This window comes from Leptopilina heterotoma, unplaced genomic scaffold, assembly GCF_015476425.1.
Source record: "Leptopilina heterotoma isolate Lh14 unplaced genomic scaffold, ASM1547642v1 Lhet_113, whole genome shotgun sequence".
Taxonomy (NCBI): domain Eukaryota; kingdom Metazoa; phylum Arthropoda; class Insecta; order Hymenoptera; family Figitidae; genus Leptopilina; species Leptopilina heterotoma.
The window spans coordinates 1,326,007-1,346,551 of record NW_025110832.1 but is presented as its reverse complement, the minus strand read 5'-3'; the positions used below and the strand labels follow the sequence as shown (position 1 = coordinate 1,346,551).

At 26.8% G+C, this 20,545-nt stretch overlaps 1 protein-coding gene across 1 annotated transcript; it reads left to right on the top strand.

The window, feature by feature from the left end:
• The first annotated feature begins 1,478 nt into the window (after positions 1 to 1,478).
• LOC122505381 (inactive tyrosine-protein kinase 7-like) lies at positions 1,479 to 19,613 on the top strand. Its single transcript, XM_043616941.1, has 9 exons — positions 1,479 to 1,692; positions 5,520 to 5,822; positions 10,542 to 10,665; positions 11,305 to 11,738; positions 11,841 to 12,137; positions 14,801 to 15,364; positions 15,466 to 15,741; positions 17,592 to 17,777; positions 17,852 to 19,613. The coding sequence occupies exons 1-9, from the start codon at positions 1,647 to 1,649 to the stop codon at positions 18,892 to 18,894; spliced, it is 3,273 nt and encodes a 1,090-aa protein (XP_043472876.1). The 5' UTR covers positions 1,479 to 1,646; the 3' UTR covers positions 18,895 to 19,613.
• Positions 19,614 to 20,545: the final 932 nt, after the last annotated feature.

Genomic DNA, 20,545 nt, shown 5'->3' with positions numbered 1-20,545 from the left:
TTAATTAATTAATTCAATTCTAAAGAATTTAATTATTTTCAAAAATTTTAATGAAATTCTTCGTAACAAATTAATTATTTTCTAACATTTTTTAATATCTTCGTAGAAATTTAATTTATTTAAAAAAATTATCGACATTCAATTATTTTCAATATCTACTATTTTAATAAAATTTTCAAAAAGCATTCAATTATTTAAAAAAAATTTAATGAAATTCTTCGCAAAATTCAATTATTTTAATAAATTATAAAATTCTTCGGCTAAATCTAATTATTTTCAATATAATTTAAATATAGTATTTCTTGATGAATTATTTTTAAAAAGTTTAACAAAATTTGTCCATAGAATTCACTTATTTTTAAAACTTATGATAAACTTTTTAGAAGAATTAAATTATTTTCAGTACAATTTTAATTAAATTACTTGTACGTAATGAAATTCTTCTTGAAATAATTGAATTTGTATTTTTGAAAATTTTATTTGTTTTATTATTTATTTATCTATTATTTTCATATAAACAATAAAATTTTTACAGGAATTTAATATAAACAATTTTTTTTAATATCTAATAATTTTTAGAGTGAATCAAGTTTTTGTAGCAACCCTCATGGAGAATAGACTCTCCATGGCAACCCTAATGATAAATTTTATATGGGTTTTTGTTTTATAAAAAGAACCCAAGTAAACGCACGGAGAAAAATATAAAGTAACTTTTACTACTTTTATAGTAAAAAATTTGCGGTAAAGCATTTCTAGTAATTTTTACTACTTTTGGAAAAAATTTTCTTATGTTCGAAGTACATATTTGTAAAAATTAGTAAAATTTACTTCGAACGTAGCAAAATTTACTCCGAAAGCAGTAAAAATTACCAGAAATGCTATATCGGAAATTTTTTACTATAAAAGTAGTAAAAGTTATTTTATATTTTTCTCTGCGAGGCAATATTACTTAGGTGGGGTATTTTAACCTTAACCCGATTGGGTCAATTTGTCCCACAAAAAATTTTTGTCCGAAAAATTATTAGATAAAGTTGAAAAGTGAGTGATTAGACTCATTATAATTTAGTTAAAGTTTGTTCCTATAGTTTCAACCCTTTTTTGAAAATTTCGCTCTATCCTTTATTGTAATTGTTCATATGTATTTATAAAATTTAATTTTTTCAACCAAAATAATATAATAATAAGATAATGGACCCCGCAAGGAAAAGTATTAATCACTTATCGATCATGTGAATAGTAATTGTAAGCCCCCTATGTATTTAATTTATTAAAATTAATAGCTACTAATTTCATGAATACAATTTGAAAATGTTTATAAATAATTGCCCTTTTTTTAAAAAAAACATAAATAATAAATGTGGAATTTCTATGTTATCAACGGTGATAAAGATGATAAAACCCCTACGGAGGGACAGCCAAAAAATGAAAGTAGCTCTGTTGTGATTCTATAGGAGTCGCTTTTCGAAACGTTTACCCTTAGCTTAGCATCATGCATCTTAGCAGTGAGACGCGTCGCTTCGTTCAAAAGGGATCGTTATTATCGTAGCTCATGAAGGATTTTATAAAATGCAAAAAAATGATTCTTTAGTTTAATATCAAATATATAATATAGTATTAGGGGCAAATTAGTTTTTCAAACGTAAAACATGTCATTCTACGTTTATTTGTTAATCACTTGGACATTCACCCTACGTGAGTATTTACATTTGCAGATTGACGTTTATATGTTTATAAAATCAGAAAAAACTTCTTCTCTACCCTAAGCTAAACATTTTTTATTTCTCAAATATCAGTTACAATTAACATTCAATTATTCAAATAAATATAGAGAAAAAATTATTTTATTTCATCAACTCACTATTATTCTATTATTAATATTTTTTATTATAAACTATTATATTTATATATTATTATATATTTTATATTTATGTTTTTCCTTCTTGGCAAATTTTTTATTCATCTATTTTTATGTTTTAAACAATTAAAATTACTGTTCTTCATTTATTGATTTATTTAATCTATTTAATTTACTAGAGTTTAAAAACTAAGAGATTTTGAAAATATTAATTATTTATATTATCAAAGTGGATAATTTTTAAATTTAACATTAAGATAAGTTATTTTGACAGAACGAAATATTATCATACAATTTGTATGCAGGCGACATGTGAGGTTTGTAAGGCAGCTTTATAAACATGATTTTCAAACTGAAAAATTTATATTACATTCAACAAAGCATAAATATTGCAGAAATTCACCCAAAGCTAATTAACTTATTAACTTTTCTTTGTAAGAACGCAGAAAGTTTTCAGTAATATTCATAGATATCCGCCTCATGGGATTTTGCTCCCCTAAAGTAATAAAGAAGACTTCCATTGAGATATAAAAAAAGAGTGTTCCTGAATATTCCTTGGGAAGCATCATTTCCTTAATATTCCAGAACAATCGACCTATTTCCTTTATTTTCTACAATTTTCTAGTCTAGTGTGAAAGATTTAAAAACAATGGACAAGCAAAAAGAAAGTCTTGTCTTAAGGCAGCAGTGGGCAGCAGGGAAGTCTTAAATTAAGATGCAACATTTTTAAGGCAATCAATTCTGAATGTATTAAACGTAATGGATTTTGGAGGATTTTACATGAAAGTGAAATTAAAGAAAATTAAGATTTTCTTTTTACCACCTTCACTGTAAAAACAAAGTCTTAAAGTACTTACAGCTCAAACGTGTTTTTTCTTAAATTCAGCTCGTTTTTGGGCTTAAAATAAAAATAAGACAATTATAGGTCTTAAAATCAATTTTCTAATCAGAAATTTAGTCAATATTTAGATTATAATGTAAATTGTTTTGGTCAAAATTTGGCTTAAAACAAGACTTATCTTTAGTAATTTTTATAAATGTATTAGTTTTAATTTTAATTCATATTTGATTTCATTTAATTTCATTAATTAATTAACTAATTAATTTTAGTCGAAAACGGGTTTAAAATAAGACTTATTTTTTATAATATTGGACGTACAGTTATAGATATTACTTTGAAGCTCTTTGCGATCTTCCATATGAGAAGAAACAATTCAATTAACTAATTATTATTATTTAATGATTGAAGCTATCACTCGGCAAATTTTAATAATAGAGTTGAAATTATCGATCACCCCGAGAATTATGCTTGCCGCAATATTGCAAGATTTCAGTAATCTCACTGCAAATAATTTTATTATATTAAAATTTCAATTTTCCCGAAATTATTTTATGGTTTTAATTTGTTTTTCACATGAACCGTCACGGAAATCAAATTTTGATTTCGTTACGATATTCCAAAACAAAAGGAAATTATTAATGTATTTTGATTTTGATACGGTAACGAAACAAAATTTACTTCCTATTTTGATTCTGATATTATAATACTGCAATTCGGTTTTCTTATAGAAACAGAAGTCGATTCGAATTCTACTTCAGATTTCGTATGTAAAAACGATATTATCTTCTGATATATTTGACATTTGCAACAAAATTTAGGTTCAATGAGACTTATACATGCGCAGTAGTATTTTATCAAAATTAAAACAAAAAAGAATTTTGATATTGGAATCAAAACTAAATAGAATGGAATTTTGATTTTGATATTGGAACCAAAACGAAATAGAGTGGAATTTTGATTTTGATATTGGAATCAGAACTAAATAGAGTGAAATTTTGATTCTGATACCTATATCCGAATCAAAACAAAAGTATTTTTTAATTTTGTTTTGATTCCGTGACGGTCCCTGGTTTTTCTTAATAATTATATTATAAATTATAAATTATTATATATTAGGGGCATTTAAAAATGTCGATTTTTAATCTAAAAAATTTTACTTTTTAAAAATCAAATTTAAAAAATTTGTTAAATTAAATTAAGAAAAATCTTTGATAACTTGTAGCAACCTTGCTTTTTAAAAAAAATTAAAAATAAAAAAAAATGTTTTCAAATAAAAATTTTTAAACGGACCCTTTCTGCCCAAAATGGATTTAAAAATAAAAGACCATTCTTTTTTAATGACCATTTTTTTTTTTATTACAGCTTAAGATATGTAGTTACTTTTGACAAATAGTTTTTTTCAATTAAAAATTATTATAATATAGCGTAATAAATAAATAAATGCTAATAAACAAAATGAATAGACTTGCAATATTTTCGAATTTGATCAGAATCGCTTAAAACTTGTTGCTTGGGGATTTTTAATGATGCTGATTATACGAATCTGAAGTCACTTTTTAGAAATTCAAAATGGTGGATCCAATATGGCCGACAAATTTTTAAATTGGATCCAATTCGCTTAAAACTTATAATAATAATAAATTAGTACACTATGGAATTGTATGTATGTTTTCAATTTTTAAAAATGACTTCAGATTCGTAATCAGCGACCAAGTTGTAATTTTTCAAAAAGAATGGTCTTTTATTTTTAAACCCATTTTGGTCAAAGGGGGGGGGGGGGGGGTCCGTTTCAATGATGCCTTAGTTGGTTTATTTTGAAATGTAATGACAAAATTTTCATCTGTGAATAAGAATGAGAAAAAGAGAAAGAAAAGATTATTTTAAGATATAGCTTAATTAGTATATGCAGATGATGTAGTTTTAAATTTTAATAGCTAAGGAAGTAAGTACAGGATTATTAACTTGTCAACTCGAGAAGTATGTGAACGTGAATGTTGGTAAGACAAAAGCGAGATGATTTAGAGGAAAAGAAGAAAAGGAGGAGGCGACATGTAAGATAAATGGAACTAGTAAAAGAAGTGAACGAATTTTGTTATCTGAGATATTTGGCTTAAGTTTAATAGAGAGCAAGAGTTGAATATATAAGAAGGGCTGGAAAATTGATGATGCAGATCTGCGGGAGGTATAGAAAAATGGATGTAAGGATAGTTATTTGATGTGTTCATTTAGTTGGCTATCAGTTATTCCTGTGGGGATGAATTAAAGTAGAAAAAATTAAAAGTATTCATAAGTTTAACAGGCTTGAATGGTTAAAATAAGTTGGATTGAAAACTGGAACTGAGATAGTGTCCAAGAGGGAGAAATGAGTAAGAAGTTGGAGAAAAAATTGGAGCAGAAAAAAGCTGGTAGCTTGACTCGAAAAGTTGAAAGTCAATCAAGGTCAATCAAGAGGAAAAAGAAAAAAAAATAGGTATCAAAATGTGAGCAGAAAAGTAGAGTGGCTTTGAAAGAATGGAGAAATTTATGTTAAGAGAGGGAGAGTGAATGTCAGGATGGAGCAGACAGGATAAGAAGGAATGATGAGAAAAGATAATGGAGGCGAGATACAAAAGACGTTGTAGCATTCTTATACTGTAAGACTTTAGAGAAGACTTTATTACCATTGTTACCATTTTTGTTACCTTTATACCATTGTAATAAAGTCATCAGAGAATAATGTATTATTTCATACTTTTGGAATAAGGTCTCATGTTAGCTTATAATTATGTCAAAATACATTGTCTTTTCTTTCAATAAGCAATATTCTGTAATTATTGTTTGCAGTAACATCCGTATGGGGCAACACTGACGCAGTTTACTTTTCTGTGAGTCCTGAAAAACACATAGTTACTGAGGGATCACCGGTGATATTGCGATGTGAGGCGGAGCCGAAAAATAAAGTAAAGTATTCGTGGACGATTGATGGACAACCGTTGGTTCAGAATCCTAGAAGATACTTGATGGATGGCAACCTGCATATAACAAGGGTTAACAGAATGTACGACAGCGGTGATTTTGTTTGTATTGCAACAAATCCAACTTCTGGAACTTCAATTGAAAGTTCATCTGTGAAAATCATCGTTCAATGTGAGTAGAAAATATTCACTTATAGTTTATATTAATAAGCAGCAAAGGAAACCAATTTCAGATAGCAGCCAGGGAGTCTATATAATTTAACGTCTCTCTAAAATCAGAAGTGTAAAGATGGTTCTATGATGAGTTCAGAAAGACTATAGTTCAAGTCTATGTACAAGTCCTAATCCCGTTCACTAATGTCTTGGACTGAACTTGAACTGATCTTTTTGAACTCATTGTAGAACCTTCTCTACTATCTTAATTCGAAAAAGCAATGTTTCAATGTTGTTAGCCCTCGCTGAACACCCAAGTACTTCCGTGCAAAACTCAAATACCGTAACTTCCGCATCTAAGCAACTTTCCAAGAATACCAAAAAATTTTCCATTCCGTCAGTTCCATAAAAAACGAGATTAAAGTGTCCAAAAATCGCATTTTTAGCTCTTTTCGAAGCATTGTAAACTAAAAACGCAACATGATAAAAATCTCTAAAAAGGCTCAAATCTATTTTCATCAAGAGAAAGACATATCTCAAAGAGTCAAAATTGCTGGGATGGAAGGTTATAGTAATCGATTTCCATTTAACTGGATTTGCTTGAAATTTGTTACTTACAAGTAACAAGTGTAAAACTAAGATCGACTTCTACCTTGGACCATTTTTTAGGGAATCAGAAAATATTTTATAATTATTTTTTTATTTTAGCCGTATATGGCCATTTAAAAAAAATACTAAACATAATTTAATTTGAGTGTCGAAGGGTATACTAAGGTTTTTAAGCTCGCTGAATCCGAATTTGAAGTCAGATTTAAGAAAATTCAAAATGTCGGACCCAAAATGGCGACTACAGAAAATTTAAAAATTACCAGATTTGCTTGAAACTCGTTACTCGGGGGTATTCGGGGTTGCTGATTACAAATATCATATCAGATTTTCAAAATTCAAAATGGCAGATCCAATATGTCGAACAAAATTTTTTTTTAATGTTGCTGGATTTGTCTAAAATGTTTACTCAGGACTTTATAAGGTCAATAAATCAAAATTTGTTATCAAAATTAAAAAATTAAAAAATTATAACGACCAAAATTTTAAAAATGAATTAAAAATGCAAAATGGTTTGTAAAATATATAACTAATCGGAAGTGTAGAGTACGATTCAGTAATTGAAGAAATAGAATATACAAATTTTACAAATGACAATTTCACGCTAAAGTCGATTTTCATAATTTTAAAAACTCCCGAGTAAATATTTCTAGACAAATCCTTCAACTTTTAAAAAATTTCGTCGCCATATTGGATCTGACATTTTGAATTTTGACAATCTGACATCAGATTCGTAATCAGTAATCCGGAAAATCCCCGAGAAATGAATATTGGTCGAAATGCATCAGTTTTAAAATTATCCGCCATATTGGATCCGCCATTTTGAAATTTGAAAAACTGACTTAAAATTCGAATTCAGCGACCCCAAAAACAGAAATAACATTTTTTGGAAATGTTTTTTGGGACGTTCTAGTCCCACAAGCGATTTTTAACCCACACGAATTTCTGTGATTTAAAAAAAATTTCATTCACAATTTGTACGAAATTCTAAGGAAATTTTGTACAAAAAAAAGATTTCAAAAAGCAAGCAAAACATCCGATGGAAACTTCATGCAAAATCCATATGAAATACGAACGAAAATATTGAAATCTGAGTTTTAAGTTTTCTAAAAATTCCGCAGGTCTTAAGAATATAGTTTTCAAGAAAATAAGACGAAACCTATGTAATTTTCCTTCTTTGCATTCCCATAACCGCAAAAACTAAGAACGTGAGATTTTTTTGGCAAAGATGCATTTTTGCATACATTTTTTTCTTTTTTGCCAAGAAACAAACAAACAGAGGTGAAAAGTTTTGAAAGCGACTTTAGTTTGTTCCAACAGCGTTGCCCTTACGTCAATCTACCAGCAGACGAGGGTGGATAAGAACAGTTTTTGAGTGTCATAATACGTTATGGTGCGTTTGCATCGACCCATCCACACCCCTCATTCTTCTGTCCCCATGGTTACGAACTGCCCTTTGAAACAAGTCTGTTGTGTCATATAGTATTGCCTCCTCATGGAGGAAGTATTCAAGTACCAAAATTTTTTTTTACTTTTATTTTTGGATTTATTTTTTCATTTTTATTTTCTCAGAAACCCCAAAAAACATTTGTGCATACATTAAATTTTAATGACTTTCTCCGAATCCCATAAAACACGATTATTTTTAATTTCAGGTCTCGTGTAGGAAGCTATATAAAAAGTGTATTTTTTAAATTTAATTCATTAAAAATATTAACAATACTTTAATTCTTAAAAAAAAATTCTTTTCATAATATTTAAAATTGATTTTTATTTGCTTTCTAGAAACCCATATCTAAAAAATGCGGCTGTATTTTCCTCGTGAAAATTCGCAAGGAATTTTTTCCAACTTTTTGAACCTTATTTACAAAAATCAAGAAAGTATCCAAATTCTCGGTAATTAAAATTACATAGGCGAAATAAGCTTTAAATAAATTACTTTCTAGTACTGAATTCGATTTTTGAGTTTTCTCTAAATAAATACACTAATATAATTCCCGTAATTTTTAAAAATAGTTACTTTCAATCGCCGAATGGCGATTTTCAAAATTCAAAATGGCGAATTCAATATGGCGATTAAATTTTTTAAAATTTATTGGATTTACTAGAAATTTGTTATCCGGGGGTTTTTGGGGTCGCTAATTACGAATCTCGTATCAGATTTTTGAAATTCAAAATGGCGAATTTAATATGGCGGTCAAATTTTAAAAATTAAATTCGATTTACGTGAAGTTTGTTATTCGGGGGTTTTTGGATGCGCTGATTAGGAATCTGGTATCGAAATTTCAAAATTCAAAAAGGCGGATCCAATATGCAGATGAAATATTTTCAAAATCATTGGATTTACTAGAAATTTATTACTCAAAAACCCACAAGTAACTAACTTCACGTAAATCGTAATTATTTTTTAAAAATTGACCGCCACTTTGAATTTTAAAAATCACCACTCGACCACAAATTAAAAAGTATGCATTTTGGTTGTGGTACATTTTTTTAAACGTATTTTCCAATTTTTTATTTTCTAAAAAATTTTTTCCTAAAAAGATGAATTTCTAAAAAAAACTTTTTTTTTATGAATAAGATGATTTATGATTTTCTAATTTACTTTCTTCTAATAAAGGTCATTTTTTAAAAATTTATTTTTGTAATAAAAGTAATTTTCAAAAATTTTTTCTAGCAATATTCAATTTCTGTAATAACGATCAATAGGTATATGATTAAAAAATAAAATTTATGGAAATTTTTTAATTCTTTAAAAAAAATATTTGAGATTTCGTGAAAAAATTTTAATAAAAAAAAGAATTTATGCAAATTTTTTAACAAAATTTTAAAATAATCAAGTTAAAAATTGTAATTAACAATTAGAATTTATAGGGATTTTTTCCTTAAAGTTATTTAAAATTTTCTAAAAAGATGTTTTATAAATATATTAATTTTGGAAATTTTTGTATAAACATGATGCAAATTATTATTTTTTTTCAAAGAAGAAGAGAATTTTGATAACAAATTGTGATAAGAAATAGTAATTTTATAAAATTTTTTCTACTTTTCGAAAGAGAAACTTATAATTTTGTAAACAAAATTGTGATTAAAACACAGAAAATATTCAAAATAGTTTTTATTTCTTAATCTTAATTTTTTAATAATTTTCTAATATTTATCAAAATTATGGAATTTTACAAATTTTAGGAAAATGAATATTAGAAAAACTTTTTTTAGGAATCAAAACTTGTTGTTAGAAAAACTTTTTTAAGAAAACAGATTTCATTATAAATCGCCTTTTTTAGACAAAAATAAGTAGAAAATATTTTCTTAGAAAAAGTTGCCGCCTACCATGCATTTTTTCTATTTTCCGAATTTTTTAAAAAGTGTCGTAAGTCATAAAAATTGAAAAAAAAAATGTTAACATACATGAAAATTTTTATATTTTTGAAATCAATGTTAAAAACAATTATTTATGGAAAAAATTGTAAGTTTTAAGAAATTTACAGACAGAAGTGTGATTCTATTTATAAGCATTATCTCTTACAATTTTTATATTCCTAAAGATTTGGGAAACTTGAAATTTCTGATTTGGTTAGATAATAAAAAACAGTATTTAAAATTTTAAATATAATTAAATACTTTTTTATTTACATATTTTATTAATAATTGCCCTTAATATTTAAGTGTAGAATTGAACGTAGAGAGCGCTTTTAATAAGTAGCTTAAATGAAGAGGAAGTGAATGGGAAATTATATGTTCCTTAGACAGTTAAATGAGAATTATCGTCCAAAAATAAGTTTTGGAGAAAGCAGCTGAGCTGATGTCAAAGTAAACAAGTAGATAGTGATACGCTTCTATATTTCCACAGCTTGAGGCTCATTACTCGCAGGTTTTAGGGTGACAGACTACAAAAATCTTGTATTACAAGATTTTTCAAAACCAAAATGATGGATCCAATATGGCGGAAATTTTTTAATTCGTGCAGATTATTAAAATAACATTTATAGAATTTTTGCAAAATTCACTTGAAATATTCTGAAAAATCTATCTTATGCATGTAGGTTTATTTAGAACATTTTTTTTCATGATTAATTTTTGAATGAATCCTAATTTGACTTTATAGAAAAATTTTATTTCGTTTTTACAGGGATTAGTGAAGCAAAAATCCAACTTCAAGAACCTAAACTACCTTCAGATATTCAAATTAAGGGAGATGTAGAATTTCGCTGTCATGTCGATGGGTCTGGAGAACTCAAGTATGAATGGTTTAGGTGAGTGAAAATCTTTATTTTTCAAAAATTGTAACTGTTTCGACTTTCCTTTCACATATTGCAGCAAAATACCATATTTTTAGTAAGAGATGCAAATTAATTCGGTTTTTTATATTGATTGTGAAAAATTATAACAATAGACAAATCATTCAAAATTTTATTTTTGAATAATTTTTTTACGATGATAAAATTTTTAAAATATATTCATATTTAAACAATAATTGAAAACATTTAATAATTGAATTCATTCTAATTTTTTAAATATTATTAATATTTTATATTTAAATCTTGAAAAATTAGGGAAATGCAAAATTAAAATTTTTGTGATAACTCTGAATAAGAAACATGTTTTACACTTTTCAAAATATTTCCAAAAATTTTATCAGTGTAATTAATTTAAATAGCTGAAAATTGCAATATTTTTAAAAATGAAAAAGATTTTTTTTCAAGTTGATTCATTTCCAAGTTCAATGTGCTAAATTTAAAAAAAAATAAGTTAGTGGAAGTTACTTTCGAATAACATAATGCCAAAATAATTATAATTTTTTCGTTTTTAAAAACATTATGGACTTGAGCGTCATTAAAGTACAACATTATATTGCTGACAAAGTTAATTTTTAAAATATAAAAATGTTATAGAAATAAGGAGAAAATTCAACAAAGTGATCGCATCGAAATGAAGAAAAATAAACTACACATACGTGAGGCTAATGTGGATGATAATGGCGTTTACACATGCCAAGCGCGGAATGAAGTCATTTCCTCCCCTATCGTGGACAGCTTTCCACTAATTATCAAATCAAATGACTCAGCCATTATCAAGAACGTTCCAAAAAACCTAATTGTCAAGCGTGGACAAAAAGCAATGTTCCACTGCGAATTCGAGAACGCCGACTCTATCAAATGGTTCTTCAATAATGTCGACTCTCTGGAGCAGAATGAAGAAAAAAGCATATTTCCGAACGGAACGCTAATAATTCACGCTGTAGATTTTGAAGATCAAGGTTCTTACTACTGCCGAGGGCAAAAAGGCAACACTCTCCAAACTTATATGGCCGAACTCCAAATAGCTTGTGAGTATAATTTCAGAGTAATAAACTTCAACCTCTACCGAAAGCTATTCGCTGTGTATTCGAAAGTATATATGTAAATATACCTTCTTCGTTGTATTTTAGATCTGAGAAACTTATCCGTGGCCTCGCTGGAACCATCCTTGCCTAATCAATTGGCCGTTGTTGGCGAGGGTCAGGAACTGCAGGTCACTTGTCTAATACCGTCCGGTGCTCCACTTCCAAAGATTTACTGGAAGAATCTCGAAGGGCACATTATCAGCGATTCCGGTCCAATCAGAGTTGAGGAGAATACTTTGATCATTACTAAGGCTGACGTTACGAAAAAATCAGTCAATTACACATGTACTGCAGAAAATTTAGCCGGAACAACAGAAATTACCGTTCAAGTTTTGGTTTCAAGTAAGTTTAATTTGAATAATTGAATAGAGTCGCATTCATTATTAGCTGGAAGAGTCAATTTCAATTCATTAAGGGCGAATAAATTGAAAATTCTAAATCAAGTTTTTCTTGCTCCTTGGGACAAATAAAGACACATGTATTTTTTGTTTAGGGAACAAAATTTTTTGAGTTACGATTATTTAAAAATTGTAGAACAAAAATTATTTTTCATTTATTTTTTTCCCGGAATGTTGGAAGGACGGAATAATTATACCAGTGTATAAGGATGGTGACAATTCAATTATATTCAAAAAATTTTCGAAATTCAATTATTTTCAGAAAATTTTGCAAAAGAATTCAATTATTTAAAAAACAAATTCATAAAATTCATCCAAAATTCAATTATTTTCATAAATAATAAAATTCTTCTCAGGAATTCAATTATTTTTTAAAATTGTAAGGAATAAAATTCTTTGCAACTATTCAATTATTTACATAAATAATAAAATTCATCGCAGGATTTCAAATGTTTTTAATACAATCTTATAGGAACTGATCAAAATATGTAATAATTCTTAAAAATTTAATTTCAATTCCTCGAAAAAATCAATTATTTAAAAAAAATGTTCGGAAGAAATCAAATATTTTAAATACAATTTTAATTAAATTTTTTGAAATAATTCAATTATTCTTTTTAGATTTTAATAAAATTCATCCCAAAAATTCAATTATTTACATAAATAATTCTTCGAAAGAATGCAATTATGTCGATAAATAACAAAATTATTCTCAAACATTCAATTATTTTGAAGTATTTTAATAAAATTCTTTGCAAAACTCAATTATTTTCATAAATAAGAATATTCATCACAAAAATTCAATTATTTTTAAAAGTAAATTTCTTCTTGAAAATTCAATTATTTAAAAAAATTCTTATAAAATCGTTCACAAGAATTCAATTATTTTCATAAATAATAAAATGCTTTTAGGAATTCAATTGTTTTTAATACTATTTTAAATTAATTAATCGAAAAATTCAATTATTTTTACAAATAAAGTTTTCCACAAGAATTAAATTATTTAAAATAAATTTCCCATAACATTTATTATATTTCGAAAAAATCAATTATTTTAAATATAATTTTAATTAAATTTTTTTGAAATAATTCAATTATTCTTTTATATTTTAATAAAATTCTTTCCACGAATTCAGTTATTTATACGTAAATAATTCTTCGGAAGAATTCAATTATGTCGATAAATAACAAAATTATTCCCGAGAATTCAATTATTTTGAGTCATTTTAATAAAATTCTTTGCAAGATTCAATTATTTTTATAAAAATAACAATATTCATGACAAGAATTCAATTATTTTTAAACGTAATAAATTTCTTCTTGGAAATTCAATTATTTAAAAAAATTCTAATAAAATCGTTCGCAAGAATTTAATTATTTTCAAAAATAATAAAATTAATGCTTTTTAGGAATTCAATTATTTTCAAGAAAATTTAATAAAATACTAGACAGACATTCAATTATTGTCAAAAATTTTTATAGAATTCTTTGTAAAATTTAATTATTTTTAAAAACTTTTCGTAATTCAATGATTTTTAATATCTACTATTTTCATAAAATTTCTAAACAAAATTCAATTATTTAAAAATTTTTTTGTAAAAATCTTAGTAAGAATTCTATTTTTTTCATGAATAATAAAAATTTCTCAGGAATTAAATTATTTAAATTAGAATTTGCATAAAAATAGTCGAAAGAAATCAATTATTTAAAATTTTATATAAATTTCTTCTTAAGAATTAAATTATTTTTATAAATATTTAAATTCTTTGATGAATAATAAAATTCGTTGCAGGAATTTAATTTATTAGCAGTACGATAAGAAAGAAGTAAATATTTTTGATGAAAATTAGGAAAAATTGAGGAAAATAAAATATTGAATGAAATTTTTGTCCGTTTTGTGAAGTGTCTAAAACGAGTTCTTTGGGTCGTCAATTTTAATTTTTCGATAACTACTTTTTTACTACTTTGTTTAGTATGAAAGCTACTTTTTGCTACTTGTTTAAAATTAATTATCGATGGCAAAGTCTGTAAGGGTGGTGACAAAATTTAAAAAATTTTGCTCGTCAAAAAAAACTACGTGGCCGTCCAAAAATTACGTAAGACATTTTTTTTTTGAAATTTTAACTCTCCCTCCTAAGAAAATTTATATACATTAGCGTCATTTTTCTATTGGCCATAAAAAGAAGGCTGGACCCCCATTCCCCTTAAAGCTTTACGTAATTTATGGATAACATAATATACAAGTCCTGTAAGTTTCATCAGGGGATCGTCAATAGTTTCGGGGAAAATAGTAAAATGTAAATTTGGTCTGTTTCGATTGTATCTTTTCGGGGCACATGATTATTCCCCAAATGTCAATGTTATAAATTTCATTATATCAAAATTTTCATTATCAAATTATTATTTGACATAAGCTTCAGATTACGAAAAATAAATATAAATTTTATTTATGAGAATATTAACATAAATTGTAGTTCTTTTTTACTTCAATTGACATTTGACTCAATTTTCAAATCTTTGAAATATTATACCTAGTAAATAAATTTCGTAGCTTCTTTTTGCACTCAATTTACTCAATTTTAAAAATTGTATAAATAATTATTTCAGCACCTCCAGCTGTTACTTATTCGCCGAAATCGTTGACAATAATGGAAGATGAATCTATTTCTTTGTCGTGCGGATACAAAGGAGAAAATCCCCCAGTGACTCAGGTTAAGTGGTTGAAAGACAATGAACCACTGAAGGAATCCGGTGGACCCACTAGATACAGAATAAACGATCACCATGGGAATGTAACTCTGTCGTTTAGAAACGTAGATTTAGCGGACAAGGGATCGTACAAGTGTGAAATATCAACCAAAGGATTTCCCAGTATCACTTCCAATTCAGCCACCATAACTGTGCAGGAGAAATTAAAATTTTCACCTCAACCTGTTAGTCGACGTTTGGAACGCGGCTCCTCTTCCAAAGTTTCCTGCAAGGCTCAGGGTTCAACCAACCCCGTCATAAAGTGGATTAAACAAAATAATGAGGAATTCCCGAAAAATATCCAAGACATCAATGGCACTCTGCATTTTAACGGTGTCTCGAAGAGTGACAAAGGGCAATACACTTGTATAGCAAAAAATACCCAAGGTTCCATTAATCACACTATAGACATTGACGTCGTTGGTAAGAAAACTTTCATTAGTGGTTTACCTATACTAATCGTTTGAAATACTGGAGCAATATTTTTATTGTTGAAAATAACTATTAAAATTAAAATGTTTCAGTTTCTCCAAAATTTACAATTCGTCCAAGTAATCCGACGGAAGCTGTTGAAGGTTATTCTGCAATCTTACATTGCGAGGCTGAGGGCGATCCGAAACCAACAATTCAGTGGGACAAGGATTCTCGTATGAATAGTTTCAATGACTCCAGATTTGAATTTATGGCAAATGGAAGTCTGTTTATTAAAGAAATTCTCTTGTCGGACGAAGGGAAATATGGTTGTACAGCCGGCAACAGTGGGGGATTGAAACGAGAAGAAATTCAACTGATCGTAAAAGGTAACTTTTAATATCTCTTTAATTAAAAATACACAAGTATTCCGCTGGACCGGGAAAAACCGGAAAATAACAGAAAATATTTTTCTTGACCGGGAATTTTGAATTTTATTTTTAAAAAGTATTATTTTTAATAAAAAAAACTGGTTATTTTGTAAGAAAAAATATAAATATTTATTTCAAAACTTATTAAATATATTTCATTAACCCTCGGAACTGCCACTGTGACCCTGTTCACTTTTGAAAACTATACCTTATAAAAACTTATCATTATAAGTTTAAATAAAAAATTGTTTAATATTCTTTAAACATTGAAGAATAAGTTTCCATAATTGAAAAGTTTCATTATAAATATTTTATTATGGTAAAAAATATAAAATTAGACAATTTTTCAGAAAATCGAAAAAAATTGTAGTTCTTGTAATTTTTAATATTTTTAACTAATATTTTACATTTGTATTTTTGAATAGTGGTAAAATAAAATAATAAATAAATTCTATATTGTAGTTTGTAAAAACGCATTTTTTCAAGTTGATGGAGACAATTTTTATTTTTTCACGAATAATTTTAATGTAAAAAAATAATTGAATTTTATAAAAGTTCCGCTTTTAATTTTTATAAATACAATAATTAAATAACTAGAAAACTGGCTATTTAATTTATTATAATTATATAAATTACAAAATTTTATATTTTCAAAAATTATCTTCAATTTTTGAATAATTTCAGATACAAAATTTAAAAAAAATGAAACTTTAATAAAATTCTTTATAAGAATTCAATTATTCTCAATATATAATTTTAACTAAATTCGTCGAAAAAATTTGCTAAAATTTAATTATTTTCATATACACATAATAAAATTCTTCACAGAAAATTAATTATTTTTAATATAATTTTGATTGTATTTCTTAAAAAATGGAATTATTTTAACAAAATTTCCATAAAATTCTTCAAAACAATTAATTTAAAAAAATTTTAATAAAATTCTAAGCAAAAAATATATTATTTCAGATTCAAAATTATAAAGTTACAAAAATTACAAAAAGCAATATTTAAAGATTAATAAGATGTTATTAAAAATTATATAATATTTTAAAATAGAAAAATTTTCACATATTATAAAATCGTGGAAAGTAAGTTAATTTATAATTTTTTTGCAATTGATAATATTATCACAAAACTTAATCTCTAAATTTGAATTAGTACAAATTTGAACATTCTAAATTTCTAAAAATTAATTTTTTAATTTTAAATGCCATTTTGAATTCACTGGCTAGGTTTCCCGGAGATACAAAAAGATTAATTGAAATTTTTTTAAATTATTCAAAATTTCATGCGAAATTATCTTGAAAACAAGTGGATTTCAGAAATATTTTAGTTTTTGATGAACTTTTTTTTTTTTGAAATAATTAAATTTTTAAGGAACTTTCTCAAAAAAATATTAAACATGACTGAATTAGAGAAGAATTTTAGTTAAAGTTGATTTCTTTACAAAAATTTAAACAATTTGCCTCAAAATATACTAAACTTTTTCCAAAATTTGCAAAAGTAGAAATTTTTTCATCAAACTAAGTTCGTCCATAAATTACGTAAGACATTTAGGGGGGAGGGGGGTCTGCCAGATTTTACGAACAATAGAAAAAATGGCGCTAATGTATGTAAAATATCTTACAAGGGGGGAGGGGGGGTAACATTTTCCAAAAAAATGTCTTACTTAATTTATGGACGGGGAAAAGGGGAAAATATGCTTGATTTTGGGTGCTTTAGGGGATTTTATTAATTTAACATTTAAATAGTTAAAAAAGGAACTAACAGTGATCCTAATGGACAAATTTTTATGAATGTTTTAGTTGGTAATAATTTCCGCTCAGATCTGGACTTTGACACTATGGAGGATCAATCTATGATGACGAGGACGGTGACAATCACACTCAGTGCGGCAGCCGCTTATATGATTCTCGTGGTGGGTTTAATGCTGTACTGCCGCTATCGACGTAGGAAACGGAAACAGCAATATTTACAAGAATTGGGAGAAGGTGAAATAAATTCAAATCATGTGTAATTTTATTTTTTTACTTCTTAATAACAACAATTCATTTTTTTTTAACAGAAAAACTAGAAAATGGCGAAGTTCAAGAGGAACAGATAGAACTGAAAGATAAAACGAAGGCAAATGCTACAAAGAAGAAGGAAGGTCATGACTCTCAAAAAAGCGACGGTGCAGAAACTGCACAAAGCCACAGCAGCAATAATTCCAAAAAGTCGAAAACAAGTTACGAGAAAATTGCCATCAGTAGAGGAAATCTTAAACATATGAAGCCACTTGGACGGGGTGAATTCGGTGATCTTTTCTCAGCCAAGTATCATGCTGATGGCAACAAGGTAAACGACGTGATGGTGAAAACGTTGGCCAATGTTAAGGATGAGAATGCTTTGCAAGAATTCAAACGTCACTTGGATTTGCTGCATCGCTTGAATCATGAGAACGTTGCGAAATTAATAGGTCTTTGCCGAGAGGAGGAGCCCGACTACATGATCATCGAGTACACCGAGTGGGGAGATTTGAAGCAATTTCTAGTTGCTTCCGGAAAAGAAAATGAAAATGTCACAACCTCTTCGTCGAGCTCCAAGTCCCGAGTGCTAAAGCTTTCCGTCTCACAAACCAGCTCACTGATATATCAGGCGGCTTTGGGTCTGAAGCACCTAGCGGACCATCGCTTGGTGCACAAGGACATTGCCGCCCGCAACTGCGTCATCACCAGTAGCCTAACTCTCAAAATCTCCATGTCCTGCATGACTAAGGAACCCTATCAGAAAGAGTACACCAAGTTCAAAAATCAAGTGATTCCATTGCGCTGGCTGCCCTACGAAGCAGTCTACGAAGACGACTATTCAACGAAGAGCGACGTCTTCTCCTTCGCCTGTCTGGTTTGGGAAATATTCCACCAAGGCGAACTACCCTTCCATAAACTCAACGACGAATCAGTGTTCACCCAGCTCAAAGCTAAAACATTACTGTGGAAAGCCCATAAATCCACACCACAAGCCATACAAGAGTTACAAGTATCGTGCTGGTCCTACGATCCACGAGAGAGGCCAAATTTTGAAGAAATAGTATCTAAATTGAATGCACCTGTAGATAATTGTTTATAAACAACATTTATAAGTTTTTATAAAATATTTATAAATATTTCATAACAATCTAGTCATCGAAACCGTATGTACTTTAAGAACATTTTTTTAAAGAATTTTTTAAAATTTTAATTTTAAACTCAACTAAGAATAAGAATAAGAATATTCTTAATAATTAAGAAAGCTTGACTAAACTTTAATGTTAGGTACATATATATGTAAATTTTATACTAAAGGAAATGTCCACAATAAGTCCTTTAAAAATAAATTTAATACATAAATTCAATTTTATAAATTTTGTAAAAATATAATATGTAAACAAGCTAAAAAGAAAGTTAATTTTAAAAATTAATTATTGTAAATATTTAAATTTTTAACGGTTAAAATAATTGAAATCAGTTATATAGGCGCAATTTTATTTTCTTCAGTAACAAATAACAATAAACAATATAGCTCAATAGTCATGAACTAGGGAATATTATCAGCTAACCTAACAATAAAGTATTGTCAATTTTGTCAAAAACGAACAACACTTTGAGTTAATATTTGATAAATATCTCATTCCGCAAATTGTCTTCCAACTTCATTGGAACTTAATAAAATTATAGTTTTGAGTAAGAAGTATCGACGATGTAATAAAGTATTTTTGGAAACATTTTTTTTTTAATTACTTATATAATTCTGAAGCCGTTGACATTTCATATTTGAGTAAATAAAGGTTTTTGTATCTGTTCTATTAAGTGAAGGTCGATTTATTTTTAACCATCTTTTTAAAAAACCCTAAAGTACTTTGTATTATTTTCTAGAATTTTTATTATTGTTATTATAATGTTTCTATTAATTTCCATTAGAAAGTGCAATGAAAATATTTTACACTTTTTTTTCCATATAACTTTATTTTCGGATCTCCAAAAATTTTGAGGTTTTTCAGATATTCTTTTAATAACTTAAGTTTAATAGCATAAGTCAAATTTCATTAGAAGTTAATTATGTTATTAAAAAAATACTTACAAAAACTTCAATTCCTTTGAAAGTCCGCCAAAAAAGGTTCTAACTAAAAAAATGTGAAATTTTTTCGAAAATAATTATATTATTTTCTTCGTTTCTACATGTAGATTAGAAAGATTTATATTTTTGGTAAGTAGCAATACCTAATATTTAATAATTTTCGAATAATAAAGTTTTTTGAAAAATTGAAAAATTCAAAATGGCGAATCCAATATGGCAGACAAGACATATTTAAATTAAATAAAAATATTAAACATCCTCCAACCATTAGAATATATACTTATTGTAATACAATATTTTTAATATTTAGAAAAAAATTTACAATAATTCTTATAATAATAGAAATGATATTTAATTTTTTCTATTTATTTCTCAAAAAACTGGATGTTCTGTTAGAAAATCATGAATAAAAATAGAAATTGTGCAAATTTTTTTTTAAGATTTTGTTAAAAAATCCTGATGAACAAATAGAAATTAGACAAATTTCTTTTAATTTCTTTAACAAAACTGGAAGTTTTGTTAAAAAATTGTTATTGAGAAATATAAGCGGTTGAAATTTATTGGTTTCTTTAAAAAAGGATAAAAATAGGATTTTGCATAAAAATTGTTACTATAAAATATAAATTATTCAATGTTTTAAATTAATTTAAAAAAAATATATTAA

Bases quoted from the DNA above. Each gene is read 5' to 3' on its own strand.
- LOC122505381 (XM_043616941.1), top strand. From the start codon at position 1,647: ATGTCATTCTACGTTTATTTGTTAATCACTTGGACATTCACCCTAC. The intron at 5,823-10,541 runs GTGAGTAGAAAA...TCGTTTTTACAG, and splicing joins TGTGAAAATCATCGTTCAAT to GGATTAGTGAAGCAAAAATC. The intron at 15,742-17,591 runs GTAACTTTTAAT...TGAATGTTTTAG, and splicing joins AATTCAACTGATCGTAAAAG to TTGGTAATAATTTCCGCTCA.